The sequence below is a fragment of the Pezoporus occidentalis genome, unplaced genomic scaffold (genome assembly GCF_034315485.1).
Source record: "Pezoporus occidentalis ecotype Australia unplaced genomic scaffold, CSIRO_AGI_Poc_V1 ctg6, whole genome shotgun sequence".
Lineage (NCBI taxonomy): Eukaryota > Metazoa > Chordata > Aves > Psittaciformes > Psittacidae > Pezoporus > Pezoporus occidentalis.
The window spans coordinates 6,641,028-6,656,920 of record NW_026915943.1 but is presented as its reverse complement, the minus strand read 5'-3'; the positions used below and the strand labels follow the sequence as shown (position 1 = coordinate 6,656,920).

The following is a 15,893-nucleotide window of genomic DNA, read 5'->3' as shown; positions in this document are numbered from 1 at the left end:
GCTTGGAAAGGAACTGAACACCAGTTCCATCCAGTTCCAAACCCTGCCACGGGCAGGGACACCTCCCACAAGATTAGGTTGCTCCCAAGCCCTGTCCAACCTGACCTTGAACACTGCCAGGGATGGGGCAGCCACAGATTCTCTGGGCACCATGTGCCAGTGCCTCACCACCATGAGAGTGAAGAATTTCTTCCTTACAGGCAACCTAAACTGAACTTCTCCAGGTTGCCCCACCATTTCCCAAGTGTCCCTCTGTATTCCTCTTTACAAAATCACCTTCTACTTGTAAGAAAATTGATGTTTTTGAACAGACACTCATCATATGATCAAGTCCCCAGAGAGCTGTGCCACATCCAGTGGGAAGAATCACTGCTATTTCAGTCATGGGGAGAGCCAGAGTCATGCAGCCTTCCATGGTCTTCATCATCACCTTGGGGCTCCTCTGCTCAACAAGGAAACATGACATAACCTCCACCCACAGTGCATGATTACTTGTGGAAGCATGGAGCTGAAGTCGTCCCTTTTGGCACTACCTCTTCACTTAAACTGTGCTAGGACTATATTCTGTAATGCATCCACACGATTTTCATGCTCAACCACCTTCCTGGTGTTCCTTCACTATCAATATGCCTTCACTTATGACTCCAGATGGCTTATTAGCAACAACCTAGACAAAAAGTCACTTTTTCAAGCAGCAACTGTTTATTATTGGGAAAAACATTAGGACTTTATTTTTTTTTCCTCTTACATATACTTGATCTGAATAAAAATAATTTATAACTTTTCTTTTTATATTACACAAAAATAACTCGCTACGAGGACTGTGGATTTTGGAAGCAGGAGAACGCAGACAGAACTGTTGTTTAGCTGCTGAGATGTAGTACTTGGATTTTTCTTACTTCAAATAGAGAAACAATCACAAGTGTCATTCCAGTGAAGAAAATGAATCCATCTATAAAATACCTTTACATTTGGGAATGGTACATAGTTACACTACAAAGTATTCATAATATAGTGTGTGAGTTCTAACATATTACCTAAAATATATAACTTCTCAGACTTTACAAGATCAAATATTTCAGACCATATTCCAGTGGAAAAACACTACAAACCTATTACGATCCTTTAAAAGTTCTTGTTGAATTAACTCTTTATTTCCTTTTGAGGAATTTTAAGGTAAGATTTCAAGCAATAAGATACTGCATACAAACTAGCTTGCAGAACTTTATTCACACTAACTTGGACAACTGCTGTTTGAAAGGATGAAGCACCTTTAGTACCAGCGATAAAGCATCACTGCTGCAGTAGCTGATGAAGAAGCAGGTTTTGTGCACAGACTGGTATGATTTTCACAACATTCCTACAAATCTGATGAAAATTACTGTATATTCAGTAAGAAGAAAACTAGTGGGAATTAAAATACGCTTAGAACTGTATTACAAGACAGAGATTCTATTCATTAATCCAATTCATATCATCTGACAAAGACTCCCAATAAAATACCGATTTCTTGTTCTTTTTTCTTTTTAAAACACATGCAACCTACTGCAATTTCCACTCCCTGGCTTACCTGGTCTCTCTTCAGTTGAATGTGAATATAGTTCATCTTTTCATTAAGCTCTAGGTAACGAACACCATTCAGCATCACCTGAATGGATTCTAATATGAAAAGAGCCCCAAAAAGCAAAAATAAGCAGCAATTAGCAAGTCAAGGTCTTGCATTAGAACACAAGCTCTTATCTGCAGGAATACTCAGGGTAAAATTGAGATGGAATTTGTGTAGGTAGTTATTTGCACTGAGTACCCCATTAAACTGAATGTAACTGTCTCAGTCATGGATGTCTGATGGCTTGATGGAAAACCACTTTCCACCAAGTACAAGATAAAAACCCTATTAAAACGACCATCAAAACCATTCTCTGAGTCTCACCTCAGGGGGTCAGCTCTCTTTAAAAGAAACACTTGAAATGCTGGCTGGCGCTGCAGCTTGACAAACAACCCCATGCGCCATCGAAAGCGACACTGTCAAGCCCTTTAAAAACAAACATTTCATTTCGATGTATTTTGGGGGAGTTTTGTTTTGTTCTTTGCTTTTTTTAGGTCTGGAACTGCCGGCTGTTCCCAGCACCACCTCGGAGCCCGGAACGTTTCATTCCTTCCTCCACTGCTTCTGTCCTTTTCCACTTGGCAGATCCTAACCACCACACCCCCTGCTCCTTGCCACGCAGCAGCAGCTGGTATTGCCTTCCCACTTGCCTTCTCTGTTATCCGCATTGCCAGTGGGATTCACAGATTTCCAGAGGAATCCCTTATTTTGCAGCTACAGCTGTGTAAAAGTACTGCTGTTTTAAATAACCAGTGGGCAGTGACACAATTTAGAAATCCAAGGAGGCATTTCTACCTGACTGCAACAGCTGTAAGATCAGCCAAAATTCTGGAGCTAAACTATGCCACTTGTCTTCCTTTCTAAATTAAGAATTACTTTTAGTTTTACTACTGTGAATTACAGATTTTTCTGGAAGTTGTTATGGATACTTTATATTTTACTTCTCTAAATATATTACTCATTTGTTTAATTCATCCAGGAATCTACCAGACTGCCAACCAACTACAGTCATCCAAAAATAGTTTCTGTCTATGGAAGGGGCTTAATCATTAAGCCACACTTTCCTGCAAAGCTTCAGTACTTTTGATTGGTAAAAAGCATTTCTCATTGAAATAATACTGAAGTGGAGCCCAAGCCCTCCTCCATATATATGACTGTTAAGTTAATTAACTTCTCAGGACAAAAAGCTGATCACATTCAATGACAAGATACACTGTCGTGTTCAAGACAACTCCAGCGGTAGCTCTGGTGGTACAACAGTGTATCTTGGGTCAAGCTTAGGTGTGAAATCCTTGAAGTACTTAGATGCTTCGGTACCAAATACATCTAAAGCTTTCCTGTTCATAACAGCAAACCTGGAAAAGAAGAGACATGAAGGCAGGAATGGATTAATCATTTAATTATGAAAAAGAGTGGAATTATTGTTGAAATGATTTCATGTCATGGAACACCACCCAAATCGTATTAAACAGGCCTCCACTGTTTAGAGATTGCAAGTTTTCCTCTCAGGCAATAAAGATTAAAAAGGAACCACATCTGACATATCTGTTTAGTAGTGCTTTGTGTAGATGTACTTTATAGAACACACTTGTGACAAAGGGGAGAGTCTTATTCCACTTTTGACTCCACAAAGAAAAGTCAAACAAAACACTACTGTTCTTTCTTGTGCCAGCAGAGCAAACTCTGTCCGTGCTTGTCCATGTCCGGGTAACAATTTTACGGGTGTTACAACCTATTTCCATTTCATTTCACATTCAAAACTGTAGAGTGAAAGACCTATGGAATGTCAAAAGAAATCACCGCTATGGAGTGTCAAAATTACTATTACAGAAACTTACTTCAGATAAAAGAATAAGCAGAAAAGAATTTCTTTCCCCTCCTCTGTTTCAATTAAAGCAATCTTAGAATTAGGAAAAGAGGGAAAAATGCAGCCAAAATTGGACATCTGCACTGATGTCACCCCTGTATCGTGTCTGTATGGCCTCAGAGGTTGCCTGCAGGGTGCCTCCAAGCATCCCAAAAGGTGTTTACGATGTCTAGCAGTGTACCCAGTCACCACTTGTCCAGCTAAGAGTGTGCTGTGCCACGGGGCGCGTAGCTTCAACATGTTCCAGGGACTGGGTTCTGATTTCACTTCTGCTTTTATAGTCTGGAGAGCCCATTGTCATGACAGACGTTATGTTGTATAATCCCATTCCTAACCTGATCTACACTGAGATTTGGATGCCTTGTTCCTGATGTTTGCACTGATTCCTTACACATCAGAGCAACAGTGTACACTTCACTAAACTGTATTTTTAGAAATCAGTTCCAGCAAAACCTATTTTAAAGAGTCAGCATTTTAGATCCCTGCAGCAAATAAGAGGAAAAATATCCAGTAAGATATTAAAGGGTAAATTTATGGTTATAGTAGGTGGAAATTTTTCATTAGTTTTCCAAGGAAAAAAGATGCCTTTCTGAATTTAAATAAATGGCCTATAAAAAAGCCCTAATGAATCTTCAAAGTATTCTTAGGAAATACTCTGCCATTTCTAGTAATGCTTTTAAACATTACTACTAATACCATGTTGGCAACCACTGCACATACTACGTGATTTCTTTAGCCTGTATAGTTGCTTACTGAATTCTTCATTTTCCACTGAAATCTGAAAGCATTCCACCCTCCAAGTGAACTAAAAGATAAAAAAGGCTTCAAGTAAAACCCTCGTCTGCTAAATAGTCTTAACTAGATTTAGGTCTTTGCTCCTGTCATGAGACTAAACCCAGCAACGTCACTTTAGCAGCAAAGAACTTCCAGCAGACTGGAAACCAGTTGAAAAGCAAAGTAAATACCCAGGAAATTAGCCCATATGTACTACTACAGCTCTGCTGTTGACAGCTAATGACATGGAAAGCTAAGTGTGATCAGTGATGTGCTTGGACAAGCCATAACATACCCCTGACTACATACCTGCCCTTTGTTAGTCGAAGAAGAAACTTCCAGTATGAAGGTCTCAGGTTCTGAACTTCCATGACAGCCTGCAAGGAGAGAACTGTGTCAGAGCCTGCTGAGTGCCAGGGAAAAGATTCAGCTGCTACAGAACGTTGCCAAACCCAGTGAAAGGATAGTTATGGATATATATTTGGATATGTATTACATGGAATACAAATAAGTATTTAATTTTTAAAACATCATCTCCTAATTCATGGTCTGAAAGCAGCTGTGATCACCTGCCAATGGCCAGAGTTACCACCAGACAAGCAGTCCACAGCTGAATGCAACGCTCTCTATGCCCACCACCAGCATACCAATATTCCCACAAGACTGCCTTTCAAAAGTGGTGGCAGATAACTTAGATCTCATTGCAGAGAAAGCAGCAATAATCCTTATTATTCCTACACACACAATTTTGCACTTGTGGATGCCAAATTTACCTACTAATTTATGCCACACTGCATTTTGTGATCTTCCATTTCTTTATATATCATGTTACATATCTTAAATAATGATATATAAACAAAATCCTTGTCTTATATTTCATTACTTTTCCAGGTCACTTATGAATATAGTGAGTAACAAATGTCTCAGCACAGATCCCTTTGCTAATTTACCCTTCCTTCCTTCCTCCCTCCTAAACCTAGCAATTTACTTCTATTCTTGGAGTCTTTTTCCAATCAGTTATTAAGTAATGAAAAATCCTTTCCTCTTTTCTCATACAAACATTATTTCTGTTAGCCTGATATGACAGTCCTTGCCAATAGTGATTTTGGAGATCTCAGTGCTGCAGATCTTTAGGCACATCCCAAGCATTAAAATATCAGTTCTCTTTGATACTAGAATGAGAGATATTCCCTTTGGGAGCAATGAGGAGGAGTGGCACTATGCTGTTAAGCACAGAAGACTTTTTTAGGATCATTTTATACTATATTGAGGGGTATAAAAAATACACATCGTTATGGAGGTCCAGTAAACATGCAGTGGGATGTTTCAGCAGCAGGTCTAGGAATGGAGAGATGTAGTAGAATAGAAGAGTAATCTGGGTGCCACTGAAAAGGAACCTTCCAGCTGATGCAGCTGATAAGTGAACTGAAGCTGAAGGTATGCAACTGACTTGGGAAGTGCAAACGATGATAACTACAGCTTGTCTGAACATAAACCTTCAGACTTCCTTATTAACTTTGGCAGATTTTTTCAATTCGGCAACTTCAAGTTAGCTTCAAGTGAAAACTTCCAGTTGATTAAAAACTTTTATGGGTATTAAAACGTTTACGGGTATTAAAATATTACAATATACTCTTTGTCTCCTTGACAAACTGTCCTTTCATATGCTTATGAAAGTCCATGCATTTACATTCATCCTCTAGGTCAATGCATTTGAATATCCTTTCCAAAGAATTCAGTGCTTTCTATAACGTATTCTGCTACAAGCGTATTAGAAATGTGAGTCCTAGAAATTATCTCCCCACAATGACACTCAAAAGCAGGAGCCCTGATTCACTGCAACTTGCTGGAATCACTGTAACCCTGTGCTCCTCATTTCATTCAGCATTTGACATAAAGAACATCATACTTACTGCCTGAAAGCATATCGACGTGGAAATGGCATAGATGATGCTATCTGCATGAGGAAAATAGGGAACCTTCCCTGCTTCAATGCCTTTGAAGTATATAGTCTATAAAAATAAACAAAAAAATACTGAATGAGCGAAATAAAGTTAAAGTAGCTTTTTAACTCTTATTTTACCTTTTCAAAAAACCATGTCAACATTACTAACTTACACCCCTGTATTTTTGTGTATGTCCGGAAATGTGACATTGATGGAGATGGATAACAGAAGTTACCCAAGATCAATAAAGTGAGAGGCTATTAATGCACAGAACAGGACCTAGCAACAGCTTTGGGTGTTAAAAAAGGCTAGTACAGACCTCAGAGATAAAAAAAGGGAAAGTTTGCTGTGTGGAATCCTTCATTTTAAACAAGCAAAAGAACAATGCAATAACTATCCCAACAAAGTGAATATTCACTGTTCTTAAACAGCTTGAAATCACATACTTTACTTTCTGAGAAAACATGTAAAGTTTATTTTCCTGAGCACAGCTTGACCTTCCAAAGCAGCACACGCCTCTTCGGTCAGTTACCCTTGGCTTGCGTAAGATGATAAAAGAAAGAAAGAACATACAGCACTTTTCTTATTTCACTGCAGCCACAATATCTCAAAGTCCAGAGAAAACCATCAGCATTATAAGATAATATTGGTTTTTTTTTACAACTGGTGTTCTAAATCAATATGGATAACTCAGATTTGCTTTTACAGAACATGTGAACTACCTTCAGAGCTTGGCCTAGGATTACAAGAAGCAAGAATAAACAGAGGATATCTTCCCTTTTTATGTTTAATTTTATGCTTCACAACAATAAAGGTTCCTTCTTTTTGTATTCTTTGAAATGAATTCTCCTCTGGTAGTGGAGGTGGATAAATAACACTAGGACACGAGGCCTTTGAGGTCTGCTTTGTGATTCAGGGATGATGTATAATAGGAGAAAGTTCCCAACTTATTCCAGTGGTGCTGTTGAGGAAATAACCATAACTAGGTCCTGATTTTGTGGAAAAAGCACAGTAAGACATCAGAAACTGGTCAGCAAAGTTTCACCAATGAATCCACACTCTACAAACTCTATTCTTCCCTGGGCTTCTCATTTGAACAAGTTCATAGTCATAATTCAAGCCTGAAAAACAGTAATTAGAACGAAGCTCATTGCAAAGCTGGGAATTCAATCAGTTGAAGTAAACCGACAAACAGCTCCAGCTATAGACTAAAACCTAAGCTATTTTGAGTTATCTCAGGCTGTTGAATGCCAAAATTAGGGAACAAAGGCAGGAAGTGAAGCTGTAGCTTTTGGCAATAAATCTGCAATTAAGGACTAGGTCTGATTTATGTTTCTGGCAGAATTCTTGGAACTTCCAGATTTAAAAAGTCTGCAAAAGCTACAAAGCAAAGGGCTATCAGGAGATTAAAAAAATTCATGGAGAACATACATAGACCAGTGGGTAAAGGACTTTTAAAATGAGTCACAGAAAAGAAAGTAAGAAAGAAATGAGACCAGAGAAAGGCACTGCTCTTGGCACACATGTACTGAAACACACCACCGCCACACAGCTTTGTATTATACTGGAATCATCCAACAAAGCCTGTGCAGGTCATTTTGGTTTTCTGCCTTGAAAAGACAGATGAAATAAAGAGCTCTGTTACAAAGGTAGTATCTTACCTCTACTAATTTGGACGCCAGATACATAGAGATAGTAGTACTTTTGTAAAACATCATGGAAATTCCTGCTAGACACCCTGGAACAATTAGAAAACAAAAGGATTGTTAAGACTGTGATTTACACTGCAGTATGTCAGCTCAGCAGACGCTGCACAAGACTGTTTTCTGTCGCTACAACAAAGTTCAGTGATCAACCTGTTCTGTCCACCAAAATATGGATTTTGTTATTAAAAAGAGAAGTTTTGAAACCCTGAAACAAAGCTGTAGCTCAGGGCTTAAATTTCCTCTCTCATCCCACAAAGAGAGACCCTTGAGGTTCCAGTATGTGACAGATGCAAAAAACAGCAAGGAAGGGCCTGCACCACACACAGATCTCATGGCAAAGGGTCCTTCTTTGTATCCGGTGGAGCCCATCCTTTCAAATGGGTCTTCTGTCACATATGGAAGAGTCAGTATTTGAAACTCACACCTCTACAGTTGGAAAATAAAGGACAAGTTTACATTTGTATAAAGTCCTTGAAGCTGACCATAAAACCCACGCCATTTGACTGAATTTGCCTTACAATTTTAATTGAAACTCTTTATTTGAAGCTACCTGAAACATGACATAATCTTGACATACAGAGTCCTGTTTTCATCACAGGAGTCAGAACAGGGAATGAGAGAACAGACAAGAGGCAAAGTGCCAACAGAGGCAATATACACTTCTTTTCATGGACTCACCAGCTACAAGTGCATGAAGCTCATCATCTAGGTTTCGTACCCAACGCAGGAAGCAACTAGTACCCTGTAGGTGAACAGAGAGCAGGATTAGTCCTAGTTATTTCTCTTTCATAAGGTATAGAGACACTCCTCTATAGGCTAGGAATATAACCCACAGTATGAATTGTGTAATGTGAGAATGTTCAAAATCAGACAGCAGATCAATCCAATTTGAATACCAATCTAATTCCAACGCTAATCTTGCATTCACATCATCTTTATTTGCTGTAGTTGCCTAAACTTTCCCACGATAAAGTCTGTTTTCAACTATACGCCAAACATCTCAAGGTTCTTCCATACATCTAATATACTCTGGAACGAGGAAAACATATTAACCTAAAAAGTTAAACCTGCATATGGCTAAAAGACACCATGATACAGTTGACACAGACAACAATACACAATTGTTCAGGCCAGAATAGACGTAATTGTGGCTGAGGCTATATTAAAATGTATTTCATTTGGATGACTGCAGGTTACCAAATGATCTGGACCGTTCCATATCTGCCTTATCCTCTGCATTGTTTTGTTCAACTGTTTTGGAAAGCCATACTTTGTCTCCAAATTTTACCCCTGGTAAATTTCTGTTAATGGTTCAAGATCCGCTTAGTAAAGCTCAATCCAGTGCTGATGGCACCGACAGAACATTATATAGTTCAGTATGACAGTCCAATGATGTCCACTTTGAGACAGTATCTAATACTATAGTAATGGTGTTTACTTTGAGATACCTTGATACTTCGTGTCAGCCTTTTAATCCATCTAATGTGTGCTCTTCATGGAATCAAAGAGTGATTTATGTTGGAAGGGACCTCTGGAGATCATCTGCTCCAGCCTGAAGCAGATCTAATTAGAGCAGGTATCTCAGGAACCTGTCCAGTTGAGTTCTGAGCACCTCCGAGTATAGAGACTACACAGCCTCACTGGGCAACCTGTTCCAATATTTGGCCACCTTCACATGAAAATGTATTTTCTTGTATTTCTTTGCAATCTCCTGCATTTCAGCTCCTATACTCTCCTTTACTTAACTGTAAGTAAAGGTCAGAGCACACCACCCTTGTAAAATGAGTATCTATAGAACTAAACCACACTTTGCAACTGAAGCTTTTAAAAGACGTCAAAATTATTTCAGCTTCCACAATAATACAGTATTATCTTAACTCTACAGAGCCAGTGAAGTGGCAGTTGAAAAACAACATGTATGATTAAGACTATAAAAGTGCAAAAGCCACTTCAGCACTGCACTATTTAATATATTCTCCCTCAGGGTGTGTGTTTTGCCACATTCTCTTTTGGCATAAATAAACATCATCTAATTAATCCAAATAATGCTGTGTGAATGCCCATCAGTTTGCAATCTGTCATTTTATAATGGTGTAGAAGGGTACACTTCCAAGTGTCTCCTCAGCTGCATGTGATATACGTTCTGCAGTCTCCTGCTATTTAGTGTCAAGCTAGAATTCCAGGTATTTGAGCCAAAACCAATCTGCAAATGGTTTCTCTGAGGCAACACTGCTGCTACTGCTCAATTCACTTTCTCTGAAGTACACCCTAACTCCTGATCTTGATACCATGCTGCACAATCTACCTGGTTTATTTAGAAATGATAGCAAGAGCACACAGAATAGAAGACTAGTTTTCTATTTACGATCCCTGGCAGTGTTCAAGACCAGGCTGGATGAGGCCTTGGGTGATATGGTTTAGTGTGAGGTGTCCCTGCCCATGCAGGGGGGTTGGAACTTGATGATCTTAAGTTCCTTTCCAACCCTAACTTTTCTATGATTCTATGATTACTGCAATACTATAGAATTTGTTGCTGTAGAGCAAACACTACCAGTAATATTCAGCGGCTACACTTAGGTCTCTGTGACATTCTGAAAAGTGAAATAAAACCCACGGCATTTGTCATTTCTGTATGTTTTAAGCTTACTTTGTATATACTGACGAAAGATCCCAGAAAAGCTCCGAGCTGGAAGTTTTCCTTGTTGTAGAAGAGTGAAAGTAGCCTGGATGGTTGTGTAAACAGATGCCGGAAGGTGGATGGAATCCGAAGGCAACACTGGATCAGGTAACCGATGCTAAACATCCTAATGAAGCCCTAGAGAAAAGAAAGAAAGATTTTGTAGTAAGAAACCACAAATACAGGAAAAGGAAAAGCAGAAACATCTACAGAAGTGCTTATTTTTGACTTCAAGCAGTTTAAAACCCAACTCTGCAGACACAGTGTAAAATGCAGCCCCATCTTCAAACTCAAGATTAGGGTTTTTTTCCCCGATTCCCCTGTAAAATAGCAAAGGTAATAAAATCACAGTCAATTGACTCTCCTTTAATTTCTGTGAATATCTGAAAGGCCTCAAGGGACAATCTCTTACTTCTCTTCTGCCTCTAAAATTCTGTCCTTTGAAACAATCCTGATGACTTCATTTCCAGACTACCGACCAGCTTTTAACCACAACGGGTACACAGAGGAAAGTAATGCGGTGGAAAAAAAGAGCACTTCTACACTCAGATGCCTGCAGAAAGCACCAAAGGAGGGAAAAGTCCGCAAAAATAACTTTCAGAAAGTGTGAGAATTAGAAAGTGACCCTGGTGGCTTGGCACGTACTCATGGACTTTCCCTCAACCAAGCTGGAGGCTGAGTGATGCCTGTAGCAAGAGAAAGGGTGAAACTGAGAGGGAGATTACGTGCAGAGCTACTGAGAAAGAATAACGTGGTTAAAATGAATTTTTCTTACTGCTGCACCTTGGATACAGATCTGCTTTTCTATATCGTGTCACAAAAACACACTGACTTTTTCTTTCCAAATTCTTCTCCCCAGTTTCTTACAACTTCCTCCAAAGCTTCCTATCATTATTCTTACCCCATGGCTGAACTCCTCAAATCATTCTGAATTAAATCTGTTCTTTGGAGGATGTCTTATGTGAAAACTATGTACACTCTCCATTAGGAAGTAAAGTAGGCACCCCAAGCTCATGATTTTCTGAAGATACTCAGGGACACTGAAACAATTCCAGATACAGCTGGCAAAGGGTTTGATCGAGCAACCTTTCAAACTCAAAAGTATTTTTGCCTCCTACAGAACTTTATAATGCGCCATGGAGTTCATAAAATTCTATTGTGGTTAAACATCCAGTAATAACATCTTCCTGAAGCAGTTACTCTCCCTCTTAGTCAAGAAATGGTTTATGAGAATCAAACAAAAGAAAATATATTGCGTCATCCAATAACCCAGTAGCTATGAATAAAGAAGTTCCACTTCTTAGAAGAGCTGAACTGAAGGACTGAGGTTTAGTTTTGACGTGCACCAAACAGCAAGAAATAGCGCACAACATCTTTCTCCGCAGCTCATTACATCAAACAGGTGAATCCTTATCACACAGGTGTTTGTTTCAGAGGAACAAAAAGTATTACATCTTATAATTAACATCAAATATAGTAACTTTTATCTTCCATAAAAAGATTTCAAGTAATAATGGAGGTAGAAAACAGTAGAGTATACACAGGGCACTAATAAACATAAGTGAGGGAAGAGAACTCTGCTAAGAGCTCTTTCACCACAAAGACTTTTGAGTTGGGACTCAGCTCAGCCAGAAGCAGCACCCTGGTGAAACCACATCTGCAAAACCCATTAAACAAACCTTCTGGTTTTTTTGAGACAGTCAAGATACTGGCAATAACTCGAATTCAGAAAAGCACATGTGTGCACATGAACAGAGCTCAGTAATGTACCAAACCTCAGTCAACCTGCTGTAATGTGTTAGGAATTAGTTAAGATACCTAAAATGTGTTCAGGCTGCACAGCAGCTCATGTTTCTTCAAGAGACAGAAGACAGAGACTACAATAATCAGGAAATAATCTCATTTATTTTTTATCACTTTGGTCATTAGGTAAGGTCTGAGGGTTCTATGGTGTCATCTGCAGCATCAGCAGAACAAATGGACAACTGGGCTACTACTGTTGGCTAATGCCTCCTTATTAGAATCAAGTGGAATCCAAAAGAGGAAAAATTATCTTCTGACTGCTTCTGGTGGCTCTTTTCAGACATTTACAAACCTGAAGCACTTTAGGTATTTAGAATGTGAAAGAAAGTCTATAAAATCAGGTGGTAACATCACTAAATGTTACTTAATACCTATAATGAATTCTGTCAACTACCTAATGTGCATTTAAATGTGAAGCAGGAGGAAAAAGGCAAGAAATGGCAATTAAAGCTCAGATGTGATAATGAGAAGATGAGATGCTCAACGGTACAGAAAAATACAGCATGGAGGGGAAATTTTGGCAGTGAGCAGCTCATCAGATCATTATTAGATTGGAAAGTTCCCTTACAGATATGGAATTACAAAAACATGCTCGATTCGTGACAGCTGACAGTTACTACTGATCGACTCCAGGAACGGCCACAGAGAGAACTGAAAATGCTTTAAGGATTTGGGATCTTTAAGAATCCAAATACATCAGAAGAAAATTTTTTCTCTTATAATTTAAAAACAAGTCCCCAGAAAGTCAGGAAATTCAAAGATCTGGCTGCCACTTCAGTGATATTTCTCTGATTATGTTATTGCAGTCAAGAATAATTTATACTCAAATGCTATACAAGACTGGGCCAAGAATGAAGTATAGTTTAAAAGCACAACTGGTTTATCTAAAGAGAGAACAGCCTTATAAAAATGTCCTTCTTTAGACTTAGTTCAGCTCTATCATCTTTTGGATTTTCTTTTCCCCTTATCCCTTTCCAAGGGTATGAGAAACGTTGTAAAAATGATGCTGAATATACAACCAAAGAAGACAAGGACTCCTGAATATCCCCCCCTTTTTTTTCTCCTTTTCATCACTGACACATCTCCCCACTCAGTTAAGAAAGGACAGAGTAGTGTGGGGCTGGTCTACTGTAACTGAAGAACTCACAACCTGAAATCAGATTTGTGTCTCTCAACTAGAGTAATTTAACAAGACTAGTTCCTATTTCTCAGTCACCCTTCTGTTTTATATGCATTTCAAATTCATGATATTCCATATTGGTCAGATCACCTATCTCTTTACTCATATGCAAAACTATTCCTCCAGCAGATCATGACAGTTTTCCATGGAGAAGGAGCATCAGTTCCATTAGTAGCTGAACAAAAAATCTTACTTGTTTATTCTAACTGCACTTGTAAAATAATACAGTGTGACAAGAGATTTGAGAGTTACAGAGATTTGACTGCTGAGCATGCAGCACAATGCGTAAGGATTTTGTGTGAGTGCAATAAGAATCTCAGAAAGCAACCTGGACTAACAGTAGTTAAGAACTAATTACAGTAAAATATGACTAAGTAATGAAAGACAGCACTTTACGTAAAAGTGTAACAGACTTAAGTTATAGCAAGGCACCCATGGAATAAGATGCACGCTAGGAGATACTATCAGCAGAGATCTGGAAACGCAGCATGCCAATGCATGAAATCGCTTCTTTGTTTTGAATATAATATTCACTGCAGTCTTGCACACTGATCATGAAGGCCAGACACTGATGTCTATGGGAAAAACATAGAGTAGTCTGCAAATGAAGGCACAGGGAATGTTTGCTCCCCAGAGGATCCTGACCAAACATGAACATTCAGGGAATGAGAGACAAAGCAGGCCAGGAGGCACTGAACAGCAAACTTACTGGGCAAGGCACTGCACAAGCACAAAGCAAAGGGAATGTCTGTGTCCCCAGAGACGTTACGCCTTGAATGAAAGAGCTCAGGAATGAGACATTAAGTGGATTGAGATGGTGGTGAGAGGTTGTAAAACTATAACCTTAATCTGGGCTCTGTTAAATATGTCATAGCTACAACAGGAAACTGACGTAACTACCCCAAACTATTCATGAATGCTCCACTGCATATTCTCATTGTAATTCAGCAGAACACTTAAGCACCATCTCAAACCCTACCAACTCCAGCACAGCTTATATCCATGTTACACAGTGGTATGCTAATATACTGAAGTGTAAAAGGAGAGTTAATACAACACAAAATGATGTTTTTAATAAACATACATGAACGAATGTTGTACTAATTCTCTTCTGATGGTAAATTTAAGCATACTGCTTCTGAGATAACACTAATTGTATGGAGAATTTTAATTTAAAGAAGTTATTTTTGAAAGTAATTGATATCAAAAGCATCTCAAGATCCTCAAATCCATTTTTTGCTGCTCCATATATAAAAACGGGTGAATGTTTAAGTGATGGGAGATCTTCTGGAGTCTTACCAACTCCTAAAAGAGGCATTAGCAGTTGGTACCACCTGTGCCAACCTAATGCCGGCCAAACTAAATCTCTATCCAGTGTTCATGCTACTGTAGTCATCCAGTAGTCATGTTACCATCCAGCAACATACGCTGATCACATTAATGATAGAGGATGAATTATGCCACTGAACATGAATAGTTCATCCTGGGAGCAGCAACTGTGACCAATCTCTCATTACCCTGAGCCCTTAAAATAACATAATGGAGCAGTGGGCACGGGGCTGGGCAGCAGCATGCCAGAGCAGCACATTCCCAGTGACTGATTTCGGGTGGAGCCACAAGTGGGCTCAGCCCTCAAGTGCATCACATAGTTAAACAAGTTCCTTGCTTGCTAGCCCATGTTTTCCCACACATTTGTATGTTACTCATTCACTACAGCTAATCTGAGAGACCAGGAACTTTAACCCCACCACCACCCCGTCCTAAATTGAGAAAACCTGTTTTCAGGCTTGTCGCATTTTCAACAGAAGGAGAATGAGTAACAGGCTCCTTTCTCACTATAAGTATATGCTTTTTCCAACTAAAGACTTTGCCAGGGTTTGTCAATTTAACTTTTTTCTGCACTTACTTTAATACAATATGAGATGCAATTATCTCCGTAGTGTTTACAGCATCTGTGCCTTGGGCCATGTTTGCACCTGCAAAGAGCACAATGAAACACGTATTAACCCGTAGCTGTTTTCAGCATCATCAACAAGAGACTTCATAATTTTTTCTTGCCTAAAAATACATAAAGTGCTATTTTCCCACCACTCATTCTCCCCATTACCCACCGAAGGGCACTGTGAACTTTTATGATGTTATAAAAGGATAATAAAAACTAACAATACTTGAGTTGTACAGCAAGAAGTGTCTGCACACTTCCTTGGAGGCAACCTCTTGCCATGCTACACATTAAATGCAGAAGTAAAGAACAAATTTTCTGCTATGGTGAACATGGAGAAGTGATGTGAACCTTCTCAGCCTGTCTCTGTTCTGTGGTTCTGGAAGGATACT

The 15,893-nt window shown here is 39.1% G+C and overlaps 1 protein-coding gene across 1 annotated transcript in view; it reads right to left on the bottom strand.

The window, feature by feature from the left end:
* Positions 1–2,293: 2,293 nt before the first annotated feature.
* Positions 2,294–15,893, bottom strand: part of TMEM135 (transmembrane protein 135) — a 163,550-nt gene continuing 149,950 nt past the window's right edge. Inside the window, exons 9-15 of the mRNA XM_062639194.1 lie at positions 15,466–15,535; positions 10,547–10,714; positions 8,578–8,641; positions 7,855–7,931; positions 6,161–6,259; positions 4,557–4,624; positions 2,294–2,961 (exon numbers count right to left, since the gene is read on the bottom strand). Coding sequence (XP_062495178.1) covers positions 2,829–2,961; positions 4,557–4,624; positions 6,161–6,259; positions 7,855–7,931; positions 8,578–8,641; positions 10,547–10,714; positions 15,466–15,535 — 679 coding nt within the window. The 3' untranslated portion in view covers positions 2,294–2,828. The remainder of the gene's footprint in view (positions 2,962–4,556; positions 4,625–6,160; positions 6,260–7,854; positions 7,932–8,577; positions 8,642–10,546; positions 10,715–15,465; positions 15,536–15,893) is intronic.